The 15,965-nt window shown below is 41.7% G+C and overlaps 1 protein-coding gene across 12 annotated transcripts in view; it reads left to right on the plus strand.

Annotated features, from left to right (window-relative positions):
* TOP6BL (TOP6B like initiator of meiotic double strand breaks) overlaps positions 1–15,965 on the plus strand; it is a 94,350-nt gene that overhangs the window by 78,217 nt on the left and 168 nt on the right. For 3 of the 12 annotated variants that reach the window (XM_059932120.1, XM_059932122.1, XM_059932125.1), the window contains 2 exons: positions 12,118–12,196; positions 15,690–15,877. In XM_059932120.1, the coding sequence (XP_059788103.1) occupies positions 12,118–12,196; positions 15,690–15,877 (267 nt within the window). The other 9 variants (XM_059932127.1, XM_059932129.1, XM_059932121.1 and 6 more) reach the window with 7 other exon arrangements.

Consider the following 15,965-nt stretch of genomic DNA (forward strand, 5'->3'; position numbering starts at 1 on the left):
GTAATTCAATGGCATCTCAGAACAAAGTTCAAGAATATTTATAAGAATACAAAAATATCCAGCACCCACCAAGGTAAATTCACACTGCCTTGAATCTAATAAAAAAAATAACAGACATGCTAAGAAGCAGGAAAATACAACCCACAATGAAGAGAAAACTCAGTCAATTGATCAATCAGTCAATCCAAACTGATCCAGAACTGACATGGAAGTTAAAATTAGTAGACAAAAAACAGTTATTCTTATAACTGTATTCCATATGTTCAGGAAACTAGAGGAAAGATTGAACATATTCGTAAGAGATGCGGAAGGTATAAAAAAGACCCCAAACAAACTTTAAGGTGAAAACTAATGTCTCTGAGGTGAAAATTATACTGGTTACACCGAATAGTATCAATGGCATATTAGACACTTAAGGAAAAACACATAGCAATAGAAACTATCTGAAATTAAACACAGAGGGGGCTTCCCTGGTGGCTCAGTGATTAAGAATCCACCTGCCAATGCAGGGAACACGGGTTCGATCCCTGTGTGGCCCGTGTGCCACAACTACTGAGCCTGTGCTCTAGAGCCCATGAGCCACAACTACTGAGCCTGCATGCCACAACTACTGAAGCCCACGTGCCTAGAGCCCATGTTCTGCAACAAGCGAAGCCACTGCAATGGGAAGCCCGCACACCACAACAAAGAGTAGACCCCGCTCACCACAACTTGGGAAAGCCTGTGCGCAGCAACGAAGACCCAACACAGCCAAAAATAAACAAACAAACAAATAAATAAATAAAAATTAAACACAGAGGTTAAAATAATAATAGACTATTGAGCATCTGTGAGTTATAGGACAACTTCACATAGGCTAATACATGTATAATTAGAGAATCTGAAGAAGCAGCAGAGGCAGAAAATATATTTGAAGAAATAATGGCTGAAATTTTTCCAAATTTGATGAAATCTATTAATCGTACAGATCCAAGAATCTCAACAAACTCCAAGCCCAAGAAGCAAAGAAAACTACACCAAGGCACATCATAATTAAATTGGTTAAAACCAGTGGTAAAAAGAAATCTTAAAAACAAACAGAGACAAAAAAAAAAAACCTTTTTATATAATACAAGGAAACAAAGATAAGGATTACAGCAAGTTTCTCATCAGAAACCGTATAAGCTAGAAGAAAATGGAATAACATCTTTATAGTACTGAAAAAAACCCAAAACCTGTCAACCTAGAATTCTTTACCCAACAAAAGTATCCTTAAAAACAAATATGAAATGAGGACTTTTTATGACATACAAGAGATGAAAGAATTCATTATCTGCAGACAAAAAATATAAATGTAAAAGAAGTTCTTCAAGCAGAAGGTGATACCAGATGGAAACCTGGGTCTACACAAAGGAATGAAGAGTACTTAAAATGGTAACTATGTGGATAAATATAAAGACTTTTCTTATTATTTAAATCTCTTTAAAACATAATTAACTTTTTAAAGCAAAAACAGTAATAATGTATTTTGAGGTCTATAACCTATGTTAGAAGTAAAATGTATGACAACAATAGCGCACAGACCAGGAGGAGAGAAATGGAGATGTATAGTTGTAAGGATTTATGCTATCTGTGGAGTGGTATAATATTACTTGAATAAACTGGTAAGTTAAAGATGAAAGGAACCATCAAAATAACACATCAAGGAGTTATACCTAATAATCCAAGAAAGGAGATAAAATGGAATCATAAAAAATATTCAACCCTCAAGAGAATGAGAAGACAAGCCACAGGCTGGGAGAAGATATTTACAAGACACCTCTGATTAAAGGACTATTATCCAAAATACACAAAGAACTCTTAAAAATCAACAACAAGAAAAAAATTTTTTTTTTTTAATATTTATTTATTTGGTTGTGTTGGGTCTTAGCTGTGGCATGTGGGATCTAGTTCCCTGACCAGGGATCGAACCCGGGCCCGCTGCATTGGGAGTGCGGAGTCTTAGCCACTGGACCATCAGGGAAGTCCCCCAAATTTTTTTTTTATAGTCATAGATAGATAAGCTTTATTCCAATGTCTACATAAAAATGAGTTGATGTCGAACAGGAAAAGGTTTTTCCAAAGGGTTAAAATTTATCAAACAACAGAACTTGGTCCTTTTCCCTTTAGTTTGTCTCTCAATTCAGTTGGCTGACACATCATTATTAGTATCCACCCTCACTAATCATTTTCACCACACACAATATCTAAAAGTCTTCGGGTGGCACTTCCCATTTCTCTGGAAATCTCTTAAACTGCTTTCAGTTACAAGAGATGGGCAAGGTTTTTATCTGCTCATACTCTACTCCACTGGAGACAAAAACACATCCCTGAATTCTCTCGTTTAAATTGTGGCTGTTGGCAAAGTGTCCAAATGAAGAACTTAACGCTAACACACAAAGAACACAGTATAATCTCTGTATAATAGTAACTTCGCTTTAACTTTTTCTCATTAAAGAATTACTTTTATTATCTCTCCACAAGGAAGTTATAAAAAATACCTGTAAAAACATTGAAAAGGCTCTTAAAAGTCCTGGAATGAAAAATTCTGAAGTATAAATTATGATACATCGTCTATGATTTGTAAATAAGAATAAAATAAATTCTACAAGCTAGAATTTCTGAATGATTTTGATAGGAATTTACCAGAAGGAGCCAGAACATCAAACCTTAACAATTTCCTATTTTCATCCCAATTGAGTTTTTTTTTTTTTTTTTAAATTATTTATTTATTTATCCATTTATGGCTGCGTTGGGTCCTCGCCTCCGTGCGAGGGCCTTCCCCAGCTGCGGCAAGCGGGGGCCACTCCTCATCGCGGTGCGCGGGCCTCTCACTATTGCGGCCTCTCTTGTTGCGGAGCACAGGCTCCAGACGCGCAGGCTCAGCAGTTGTGGCTCACGGGCCCAGCCGCTCCGCGGCACATGGGATCCTCCCAGACCAGGGCTCGAACCCGCGTCCCCTGCACCGGCAGGCAGACTCCCAACCACTGCGCCACCAGGGAAGCCCCCAATTGAGTTTTTGAAAAGCTATATATCGACAGGCACAATCCACACAGGAACTTGCTGCTGCCACTAATGATGAAGTCAATCTGAAGGACAGAGATTTGTATGCTGGATGCGCCAGGCTCTTCCATGCAACTGATTGAAGTGGTCGTCTCTTATTTTTTCCCTTATGTTTTAAATAAAAGTAAATATACATATGGTAAAAAATTTAAATGGTACAGATCTAGAAAAGATGGTCCACATCATATGTCATCAGGGAAATGTAAATTAAAACAACAATGAGATATCACTACACACTTACCAGAAGGGCCAAAATCCAAATGCTGGCAAAGATGTGGAACAACAGGAACTCTCATTTATTGCTGGTGGAAATGATTTGGAAATGTCTTCCAAATCATCAGTCGTATGAATAATTTGCAAAGTGAAGTCAAACTTGGAGTCTCCTCATCTGAAAATTATTCTCAGGACTTTCAGAGTGTGTTGACTCTGTCATATATTACTTCTGTTACAGAGGAAAGCCATGCAGTCTCCTTCTTAAAAAAACCTAATTACAAAAGCAACACGCACACTCTGCTCAGAGACAGCAAGTCCAGGCAGCACCTTGTACAGGATCTGGTCCTGGTTACGGGCAGATTCCCAGGTATCATCCAGAGTCACGGGCGGCAGGAGCTCAGCCGAGCCCTTCCTGAATGCCTCGGATCCTCCTGGCCAGCGGCACATCCTTTGGGAAGAGAAGGACGCGGCTGGCGTGTAAGGAGAGGAGATGGGCATCCTCAAAGAGATGAACTAGAAACGCTTCTGCTGCCTCTTGTAGGGCCAGCATGGCCTGAGCTTGCCAATTGAAGTCCACACCACAAGTGAATTTAACACATATTTCTCTTGCCAGGCGGCAGAAGGGGGTTCTTCCTTAACAACAGGTGTGTGCTCTTCTCAAGAGTTCGAATCTCCTTCAGAACCCAATGTCTCCGGCGAGCAAGTTGATGGGAGGACGTGCCTAAGTATGGGCCCGGCTGGGCGGCGGTGGGAGCCGGGCTTGCGGTGCGCCTCCTTGGGGCTTCGGGCTTAGGGATCTGTCGGTGCGGGCCCATGGCAGGCGCTCAGGGTTGTGGACCCGCGGCTCTTTCTCGGCCTTCTGGGTCCAGAGGCAGAGGCTGGCGTCCAGGTGAGGGCCAGCAGCGCCCCAGCCGCGTGCCCCGGCTGGGTGGCGTTCAAATTGCCCGCTCTGCCATGGATTCACTCAACAAAAATTTTTAAATGGGTCAAAGACCTTAACAGATACCTCACGAAAAATGGCATCAGATAGCAAATAAGCACATGAAAAGATGGTCCACATCATATGTCATCAGGGAAATGTAAATGAAAACAACAATGAGATATCACTACACACTTACCAGAAGGGCCAAAATCCAAATGCTGGCAAAGATGTGGAACAACAGGAACTCTCATTTATTGCTGGTGGGCATGGAAAATAGTACAGCTACTTTGGAAGACAGTTTGGCAGTTTTGTATAAAACTAAACATACTCTTACCATGTGATCCAGTAATCATGCTCCTTGGTATTTACCCAAAGGAGTTACAACTTATGTCCACACAAAAACTTGTACACAGATGTTTACAGCAGCCTTCTTCATAATTGCCAAAACTTGGAAGCAACCAAGATATCCATCAGTAGGTGAATGGATAAATAAACTGTGGTACATGCAGACAATGGAATATTATTCGGTGCTGAAAAAGAAATGAGCTATCATGCCATGAAAAGATATGAGGAAACTTAAATGCATATAAGTAAGTAAAAGGAAGCCAACCTGAAAAGGCAACATACTATATGATTCCAAATACAGTGCATGATATTCTGAAAAAGGCAAAACTCTGTGGAGACAGTAAAAAAAAAATCAGTGGTTGTCAGGGGTTAGGAGGAAAGGAGGAATGAATAGGGGGAGAACAGAGGACTTTTAGGGCAGTGAAATTATTCCATATGATAGTATAATGGTAGATATGTGTCATTATACATCTGTTTGAACCCACAAAATATACACCAGGAGTGAACCCTAACATAAACTATGAAATTTGGATGATAATGATATGTCAGTGTAGGTTCATCAATTGTAACAAATGTACCATTCCAGTGGGGGATGTTGATAATGGGAGAGGCATCAGTGGGGACAGAGGGAATATGGGAAATCTCTCTATCTTCTGCTCAATTTTGCCATGAACTTAAAACTGCTCTAGAAAATAATCTATCAAAAAATACTCAATCTAAAAGAAGAAGAAGATGAAAAAGAAAAGGGAACAAAGAACAGATGAGACAAATAGAAAACAATTAGTAAGATGATATATTAAACCCAGCCATATCAATTATCGTATTAAATATAGTCTAAACAACCCAATTAAAAGGCAGAGATTGTTAGATTGAATAAAAAGCCAACTATATGCTGCCTACAAGAATCCCACTTTAAATATAAAGACAGAAATGGATTAAAAGTAAAAGAATAGAAAAAGATATACCATGCTTACACTAATAAAAAGAGAGCTGGAGAGGGTATAGTATCAGACAAAGTAGAATTCAGAGCAAAGAATATTACTAGGGATAAAGAGGGTTACTTCATAATGATGAATATAATACAGTGAGTACAATGAACACAATAGCTCTAAACATTCATAAAACTTTTTAGAGAGTTTTTAAATGCATGAAGCAAAATTAATAGAACTCTAAGGAGAAATAAAGTCCACAATTATATTGGGAGATCGCGACATACCTCTCTCAGTAATTTGTAGAACAAGTAGACAGAAAAATCAGTAAGTCTGGGGACTTCCCTGGTGGCGCAGTGGTTAAGAATCCACCTGCCGATGCAGGGGACAGGGGTTCGATCCCTGGTCCCGGAAGATCCCCCATGCTGTGGGGCAACTAAGCCCGTGCACCACAACTACTGAGCCTGCGCACTAGAGCCCGCAAGCCACAACTACTGAGCCCACGTGCTGCAGCTTCTGAAGCCCGCGCACCCAGAGCTCTTGCTCTGCAACAAGAGAAGCCACCACAATTAGAAGCCCGCGCACCGCAATAGAGAGTAGCCCCACCTCACCACAACTAGAGAAAAAGCCCGTGCGCAGCAACGAAGACCCAACGCAGCCAAAAAAAAAAAAAATTAGTAAGTTTGTAGAAGTCTCAAATAACACTATGAATTAACTTTACCTAACTGATACTTATAAAATACTCTGCCCAACCACAGTAGACTATACATTATTTTTAAGTATGCAGGGGACATATAGCAAGATAGACTATATTCTGAGCCATTAAATACATCTCAATAAATTTTAAAGGATCTGAGTCATATAAAGTATGTTTTTGACCACAATAGAATTATTATATTTTATTATAATAAAATCAATAAGAAAAAGATATCTGGAAAACTCCAAATATTTGGAAACTAGATGACACACTTATAAACAACCCATGGGTCAAACACAAAATCAAAAGAGAAAGTAGAAAATATTTTAATTTAATTAAAATGGAAGTACATGTTATCAAAATTTGTGAGACATAGCTAGTGCAGTACTTAGAGAGGAAAATACCTGTGTTAGAAAAGAAAAAGGTCTCGGGACTTCCCTGGTGGTTCAGTGGTTAAGACTCTGTGTTTCCACTGCAGGGGGCAGGGGTTTGATCCCTGATTGGGGAACTAAGGTCCCACATGCCATGTGGTGCGGCCAAAAAGAAAAAGATAAAGAAAAAGGTTTTAAATCAATGACCTCAGCTTCCAACTTCAACTAGAATAAGAAGAGCAAATTAAACATAAACAGAAGTATGAAATAATAAAGATCAGAGTGGAAGTCAGTAAAATAGAAAAACAAAAGAGAAAAAAAATCAATGAAACGTAAAGGTGGTTCATTGAGAAAGAAGATTAATAAGAGAAGACACAAATTGCCACTAATATCAGAAATTAGAGAGGTGGCATCAGATATTAAAAGGATTATCGGGGAATATTATGAACACTGCACTAAATTTGACAATTTAGATTAAATGGAAAATTCCTTGAAAGACATAAATTACCAAAGTTCACTCAAGAAGAAATAGCTCCATATACCTGGTAGTTTTATACTATTAAGGAAGTTGAACTTTTAGTTAAAAATCTTACCGTCATGTTCAGATTATTTTAAAACTCTCAAACCTCAATAATAAGAAAACAAACAACCCAATTTTTTTAATTGGCAAAAGATTTGAACACACATTTTACAAAAGAAGATATACAAACAGCAAATAAACATACAAAAATATGGGGACTTCCCTGGTGGCGCAGTGGTTAAGAATCAGCTGCCAATGCAGGGGACATGGGTTTGAGCCCCGGTCCCAGAAGATCCCACATGCCGTGGAGCAACTAAGCCCACGTGCCACAACTATTGAAGTCCGCGCGCCTAGAGCCCGTGCTCTGCAACAAGAGAAGCCACCACAATGAGAAGCCTGCGAACCACAACGAAGAGTAGCCCCCGCTCACTGCAACTAGAGAAAGCCCACGCACAGCAATGAAGACCCAATGCAGCCAAAAAAATAAATAAAATTAATTAATTAGTTAATTTTAAAAAACATACAAAAATATGCTCAACATTATTAGTCATTAGGGAAGTGCAAATCAAAACCACAATGAAATAATATTTCACACCTACTTGGAATAAAAAGACTGACCATACCAGGTGTTGGCAAGGATGTGCAGGAACTGGAACTCTTATACCCTATTTGTAGGAATAAAAAATGATACAACCACTTTGGAGAACAGTTTTGCAGTTTCTTAAAAAGTTAAATATACACCTATCTCACGACCTAGCCATTCTACTTCTAGGTATTTACCCAAGAGAAATGAAAGCATATACCACACAAAAATGTTTACACCAATGTTCATGGCACATCTACCATATTTGTAATAGCCAAAAACTGGAAACAACCCAGTGTCAACAGGTAAATGAATAAACACACTGTGGCATATCCATTCAGTGGAATACTACTCAGCAATAAAAGGAGTGAACTGTTGATACACACAGTAGGATGGATGAATCTCTAAATAATCATGCTGAATGAAAAAACGTGGAAATACAAGAGTACATACTGCTTGACTGAATTTATAACAATTCTATAAAATGACAATTACTCTGTAGTTACAGATCAGTGGTTGCTTGAAGACGGGAGACATAGGAGTTGGAGGGAGTGGAGGAGTAATGAAGGGCAAAAGAAGCTTTTGAGGGTGATGGATATGCTGGTTATCTTGATGGTTTCACAAGTATGTACATTTGCCAAAACTTATCAAATTGTACATTTTATAAAGATGCAATTCATTATATGTATGCAAGTTACATCTCAATAAAGTTGCTATAAAAATTACAGACACTGTTTCTGAGAGACACCTCTTCTGCCTCTTTCCTACTTTTGTTTGCCTGATCAGATGGGGAGGTTTGGGTACCTAGTCACCCAAGGATCACAGCATCTCACGGATTTGCCCACTCTCCTCTGCTTTGTAGCAGTGAAGCCCCTATAAATACTCCCTTCACTGCACTGTTTTTTTCATGGCTGCATGTACCTTCTAGGAAGCACCTTCCTAGGAACGCATCTGCCATTCCTTTCAACTGGCTCACTGCAAATGCTCTTGCTGGTTTCCCTTCAGCTCGGTAAGCTGCTGCCCACAACTTGAGCGAATAGGTAAAAGCTAATACCCATTGTATCAGTTACCCGTGGATGTTGTAACAAATTACCACAAATTTGGTAGCTTAAGAACAAAAGAAATTCATTATCTCAGAGTTCTGGAGTCTAGAAGTCTGAAATCAAGGTGTTGGCAGGGTCACACTCCCTCCAAAGGCTCTAGAGGAGAATCCTTCCTTACCCCTTCCAGCTCTGGTGGCCCCAGATGTTCCTTGACTTGTGGCCACATGACTCCAGTCTCTGCCTCCATCTTCACATGGCCATTCCCCTTTGTCTCTCAAGTCTCCCTCTGCCTTTCTCTTACAAGGACACCTGTCATTGGATTTAGGGCCCTCTCTAAATCCACAATGATCTTGAGATCCTTAATTACATCTGCAAAGACCCTTTGCACATTCACAGGTACTAGTGGTTAAGACTTGGACATATCTTTTGGGGGGCTACTATTCAATTCACTACAGCCATCTATATCTTCAAATTTCTAGGGATAGGTCAAGGGTAAGGCATGTGGCATTATCATAGGACCTGAGATATACGGGCAGGATCTACGAGTGTTTCAGCCTGTGAAGTCCTTTTGCTTGGGCCTCTCTGATATCCCAGTGAGATCTGAAAAGGAAATGATCTGACCTCCTTTGCCCCACTGTATTGCTATAGTGATGGCCCATAGCCTCAGGGCCATTCACAGCCCAGTAAATTTGGCAGATGGCTGGCTAGTCTTATGCAGTAGTCATAGGGCTTGGAAGGAAGGAACATTTATTGAATCCCTAATCTGTGCCAAGATTTCCACTTTAATCTCTATAAAAATCCTATGAGGTAGGTTGTAGATTTCCCATTTTATAGATGAAGAAACTGGTTAGAGAACTTTTCTAATTTGCCCAGAATCACACAGTCAGTAAATGGCAAGGCTAGGATTTATAATGAGGTCTCCTGGATCCGAAGCCTAGTAACATTTTTGCCATGTAGGACTGGATCACAAGCCCAGGGAAGATGAGTGACCAAACCCATACTTCTCTACTCAAGATCATTACCGTTTCCCTCGGATAATGGCCATTTAGTGATTAGTAACTTGTTAGTGGCACACGACTGGCACCCAGTGGCTATAGCTAAAAACTACAAGATTAATGATGATAGGTCCAATTCTTTTACCTCTGCACCAGTCCCTCAGTTTCCATTTCTAAACAGGTAAAGTAGAATAGTTGACCTCGAGTAATATTGAATAAAACCATCCATGGCTATTATATAGTTTATGGAGAAATGAAAGAAATGAGAGAATATTTAGTGTCTGATAGAATATATTCATGGAAAGGTCGTGCCAGGAGTGGAGATTTTAAGCCTTGGTGTTGGAACAGAGGACAGTGGGCCATGAAGACAAGATAGTAATCCTGGACTTACTGTCACATTTGAGTGTAGGGACTAAAAACTTAAACCCAGAGTAAGCAGGAGCAGTAGCATGGAGGCAGCTTCTTAAGGAAAGGTATTGTTTCGCAGGTGGTAGACCAGAATTAAATGTCTCATCGAGTGTTAAACTCAAGGAGGTCTATCCTGAGGATAGGGCTGTCTCATCTGGGGGACCTGATGAGAATGGAAGGTGTGCAAGGCTCTCCTAGGACTCAGAGATTTATATCTGAATGTAGGTATTTCCTTGAGTAAATGTTTATTACATGAGATTTCTAGGCTGGAGTGAAGTAAAAGAATAAGCTTTTTCTCAAAGAAGAAAAAAGATGTTTGGAAATTTTCCTAATACTGTTTCTTTTTTCACACCTTTAGGGCCATCTTTACCTCTTCTGTGTTTCTTGGAATATAATTACTTAGAAACTGAAACTTGCCTTGGTAAACAACATATGATAGAATACATTTTTTATTGAGTTATAATTCACATACCATAAAATTTACCACTGTAAATTTACAATTCAGTGGTTTTAAGTATATTCACTGTGGTTTGCAACCATCACCAGTAAATTCCAGAACATCTCCATCACGCCAAAGAAAAAAACCTTGTACCTAATTTGCAGTCAGTCCCAATTCTCCTATCTCCTGTCCCCTGGCAACCACTAATTTACTTTTCCTCTCAGTGGATTTGCCTATACTGGATATTTCATATAAATGGAATCATACAGTAAGTGGATTTTTGTGTCTGGCTTCTTTCACTTAGCATGTTTTCAAGGTTCATCCATGTTGTAACAGGTAACAGTACATTCCTTTTTATGGTTGAGTAATAGTCCATTGTATGGATATATACCACATTTTTTAATCCATCCATCAGGTGATAGACATGTTATTTCCACTTTTTGGCTATTATGAATAATGCTGATGTAAACATTTTTGTGTGTGTGGACATATGTTTGTAATTCTCTTTGGTGTATAGCTAGGGGCAGAATTGCTGGGTCATATGGTAACTCAAACTGTTTTCCAAACTGGCTGCATTATTTTACTTTCCCACCGGCACTGTGTAATGGTTCCAATTTTTCCACATCCCCATCCACAGTTGTTATTATCTATTATTATTACTACCATCCCAGTGGGTATAAAGTGGTACCTCATAGTGGCTTTGATTTGCATATCCCTAATGAATAATGATGTTGAGCATCTTTTCATGTGCTTATTGGCCATTTATATCTCTTCTTTGGAGAAATGTCTGTTCAAATTCTTTGTCAAACCCATTTTTTTATTGGGTTGTTATTTTAAAGTTGAACTATGAGTTCTTTATTCTGGATACAAGTCCCTTATAAGATATGATTTCCAAATATTTTCTCCCATTCTTGTGGGTTGACTTTTCACTTTCATTTAAGTGTCCCTTGAAGCACAAAAGTTTGTAATTTTGATGAACAGGATATCTATTTTTATATACTTGTATTGAAAAACAAGGAGCTGGGAGGATTGGGTTCTGACCTTTGTTTCTCTGTCCAAATTGAACCAAATAGCAGGGCTTTGAAAGGCTACACAAGACTACAAAATGTGCCCTGTGGCTTCCCATGTTTGACCTCAGTCAGTCATTTGTTGAGCACTTACCCTGTGCAAGGCACTATGCTAGCTGTAAAAGAGATACAGGCATGATGAACCTTACAAGGAATTTAAGATGTAGAAAATGGACATAAATACATAAATTGATGAAAAGGGGCATGCAATGCATACTTAAGAGCCCAAGGAATGGAGCAGACAGTACATGAGTGACCGGAGTTCAGAAAAGCTAGGAAATGCCCGGAATGGCTGGAGTGAACTGCAAAGGCTCCAAAAGAAGAAGGAAGTCTTGAAAGTTGGGGGCTGGGCAGGGGGTTCACATGAGCCAGGAGGAAGTAAGAGGGGGTTCCAGGTGAAGGAGGAAAAAGCCCTGTGAAGTCAACAAAGCCACCAGGCACGTGATCTCACTGGGGCTTGTTCATGCTTCTGCAAAACTCACTTAGGACTTCTAATTTTTTAAGCAGCTGCTCCCAGAGAAAAACAATGCAGAGCAGAGCACAGAGGATGCACATGAGAACAGCAGCCTGGAGCTCCTTGCAGGTAAGGCTTCAGCTTTTCAGGTGAGCCCTGGATCAAAGCTGGGAAGTAAAAGATGTGACTTCAAACTTTCAGACAGCACCTTACACCACAGCAATGTTCTTCTGGGATTTGGTTGGCTCCCACCACCACTCTGGGTATTCTGGGGCAGCAGGAGGCATTCCCTTACAAAAGCTGGTACAATAGGACTAGAAATTTCTCACAGTTTGTGCAGTTAGACAGCTGCACATGATGGGGCAGGGCCCTGAATTCAGTTGGTTCCTTCAATGTTTTCATCATTATAGTGTTGCTACTGTGGCTGTCCTTGGTTTTGGTTACTACTGTGTTTGGGGCTCTGGAGTCTGCTCCTGGATGCAGACACCACCTCAACCTTGATAAATGTTATGGGGAGGTGCCAGTGTGTGTAATGTGATGGTGATTATATTGTCTTTTCCCCTCCCTCCAACACTTAAACAGCCTTCAGGGCCTGCAGGAGCAGGTGTGTATGTCTGAAAATAATCATAGCCACTGGTGCTTGAACTGGTATGGTGCAGGTGCCAGGCACTAGTTGAGATTTGAAAGTGTATTAACGCTCTTAATTCTCAAAACAATACTATGGTACTATTATTATCCTCATTTTACAGATGAGGAAACGGAGGCCCAGAGATGTCAATAAACTTACCTGAGGTCACAATGCTAGTAAACGACAGAGCCAGAATTCAAACCCAGGCAGTCCGGCCCTGGTCTATCTCTAACAGAGCCAGGCTGGTGGGGATGCACTGTCGGACCAAACAATGCCTGGGCTTGAGGGAATTTGGGGACTGCTTTCAGCACTGTGCTTTGTTGGTAAAATTCCTCATTCCAGGGTAACAGCTACAACATACTGCATGGTGCCTGTGCTTAGGCCTAAGATGTGTTTCTGAATCATTCTGTCATTTAAACTGTATTTTAAATGTTGTGGGGGCTGTTCCTCCTGAAAAGAACCCTGCAGTGAAGGCTGGTACAAAGCCAAGAATCTATAATTTAGATTCGGAGGTTTAGAAGAACGGAAGCGTATCATATAGCACAATTCAGTATTCACCACATACGATTCAGTATTTATGTAGTGAAAAGACAAAAGAATAAGTACTTTCCTTAGAAGAAAAAAATTAACATTTAATTCAGCACCTTCTGTGGACCCAGGGAGATGCTAGGCTCTTCCAGTGACCACTTTCACAGTGACCCTTTGGGGTGGGTAGCATTGGCCCCCTCTCACAAGAGACAACCCAGGTTCAGAGATCGGGTAGAGCACTTAGCAGGAGGAGGATCTGAACTCCTGCTGCCTCTAAAGCCCATGCTTTTTCTACAATGCAACATAAGCCTTAAAATCTAGGTGTTTATGATCTGGTGGACCGCCCCCTAGAAGAGTGTTTGAGCTGCTCTGCCTTACAGAGCTGCAACTCTAGTTGCCATCAGTCGTATGTTCCACATGGGCAGCTACACTGAAGAAAATCACTAAGTGTGTGATGCCACTGTACACCTGTGGTCCATTCCCTGAGGAGCCTTCAGTTTGTCAATTCTTTCCATTGTCTTCCTGGTCTTCTCCTCAGTGGCCACTCCATTCTTTTAAAAAACTACCAAGCCTCGTCCTCCTGATTTAGCCTCCTACTTCACTTACTAATCTCTTTTTTCAGTAAACTCAACCAGTTTGTACTCCCCCCACTGCCAGAACCTTATCAGCATAGGGACTCACCCCTTCCAGGCTCAGGGGTGGCATTATCCTTACTGCTTTCTTGGTAGCACATTATCATTTCTGCACCTTCAACTTCTTTTCTGAGTTCCTTTCCCTCAGGAGGTCCATCTTCAAAAGGATATCTCCCATGATCTTGAACTTCTCCCACCTCTCTCTCTCCATCATATCTCAATCAAGGTTCTCAAAAAAGCAAGCTACACTGTTTCCCTCTTTTTCTTTCATTCTCTCCCTAACCCAGGGCACTTGCTTTCTCTGTGGCCTCTGAACTGCAAAGTCTCTTGTTTGGGAAGGCCTCTTAATTACCAAATTGATGATTGTGCATTTATCTTTATCACACCTGGACTATTTGCAGAGCTTGGCCCTGTGAGACTATGACTCACCAGGTTATCCCCATCTCATCTCTTATCTTCTCTCTTCGACTAGCTTCCTCTGGCCACCCCCAAACAGTGCTCATACTGCACTCCCTCCCTAGCTGCTCTCTCCCATCCCAGGCATTGACCCCTGCCTCTGGGCAGAAGACTCCTCAGCTGGTATGACCATTCCAGGTCTCTCCTGAGTGTTAGGTGGGAGATATATCTGCTCACTAGGCTGCTCCATATGGCGGTCCCACTGGTACCTTAACTTCCTTTCTCCTGATATCTTGCCCTCTGCACACACACCCAAGATCAGCTCTTCTTTCTTCAGTCTCTGTCATGATTAATAGCACAACCTATCCAGTTTTTCACATCTGAAACCTGAGATTCGTTTGAGATGCCCCCCATTCTAATGTTTCATATCCAGTCTACCACCAAGGCTTGTCGATTTGGCCTTATGAATACTTCTGACTCCTTCATCCCTGCTGCCTTCACTTCTGGGCTCTTGAGGTCTTCCCTCTTCTAAGTTGACTCTAAGCCAAACCTTTGACGAATGATTGTTCTGAAATACAAAATTAACAATATATCTCCAGTGTTTAAAAACTCTTCACTGCCTTCCTATTTCCTACAGATAAAAATCCATTTCTTAGCCTTCTCTGATTCCCACTAACCCATTCAGATTCATCTCGTTGGACGCCCACCTTGCATTTTGTGTGGGATACTGTTTAATGCCTTTGGGTGTTTGCTTAACCCTTTCAGCCTGTTAATCCTTTCCTCTGCCTTGTCAGTCCGGTGTATTACTCTTCATCCTTCAAAACCCATCTCAGACATCTCAAGGAAACCATTTTTCACTTACAGAGATGGTTAACAGCTTCTTTGTTTTACCCCTGGACTTTGTACACACTTCTGCATCGTTCCTAGCATCTGTGAGCTTCACCCAGGGAAAAGCTCATTGATCTACATTCCCAGGACGTGCTCAGGAAGAACCTATAGATCCAAACTTACTTTAAGTTTGCACTGCTTAATGTAGCGTGCGCAACAAAGGGGGAGAGAGGTGAGGCCGGCTTTCTGGCAGGGGAATCACAGCTTGGCAGGGAGGGAGGAGCTGGATGGTACAGACTCCACGAGGAATTTGTGTGAAGTGACCAAGTGGGCGCAAGCCCAAAGTGAGGGCTTGGTTCAATCCCAGATGCCTCTTCCCAGGCCCAGCTCAGTGGCTACAGGGAGACCCCGAAGCCATTCTGCAGCCTCAGTCTGACCCTGAAGACCCGGAGCTGCCGGGTTTTGATCCGGACAGGACCAGATGAAAGGGTTCTGAGGTGGGAGGGCTAAGAGAGCCGGGCTCCAGCTCCTCCCTTTCTCCCACGTTTCCCCCAAGGGTCGTCCTCGCACAGGACATGGGAGTAAGATGAGCGGGCTTGTTTTCTCCTAGGGACCAGCGGGCAAGTAGAAAACAAGAGTCTCAAAAGAGGCAGCCTCTGCCAAAGAGTGGAGGAGACGCGGGCTTTCCGCTCCCCTCGGGCCCTGAACCCGTCAGAGGCCGCCTTGGGCCGCGCGGAACCCACCGCGGCTCCCCTGACCCCTAGCAGAAACAGGACGGGCCCCAGGAGCGGCCTGGAGGTAACCGGGCTAAGGCCGCGAAGGGGAGGGCGCGGCGGGAGGGCGGGGACCCGGCCGCTGCCAAGGGGTCCTCACCCCGGGCCCCCTT

This window comes from Balaenoptera ricei, chromosome 8 (genome assembly GCF_028023285.1).
Source record: "Balaenoptera ricei isolate mBalRic1 chromosome 8, mBalRic1.hap2, whole genome shotgun sequence".
Taxonomy (NCBI): domain Eukaryota; kingdom Metazoa; phylum Chordata; class Mammalia; order Artiodactyla; family Balaenopteridae; genus Balaenoptera; species Balaenoptera ricei.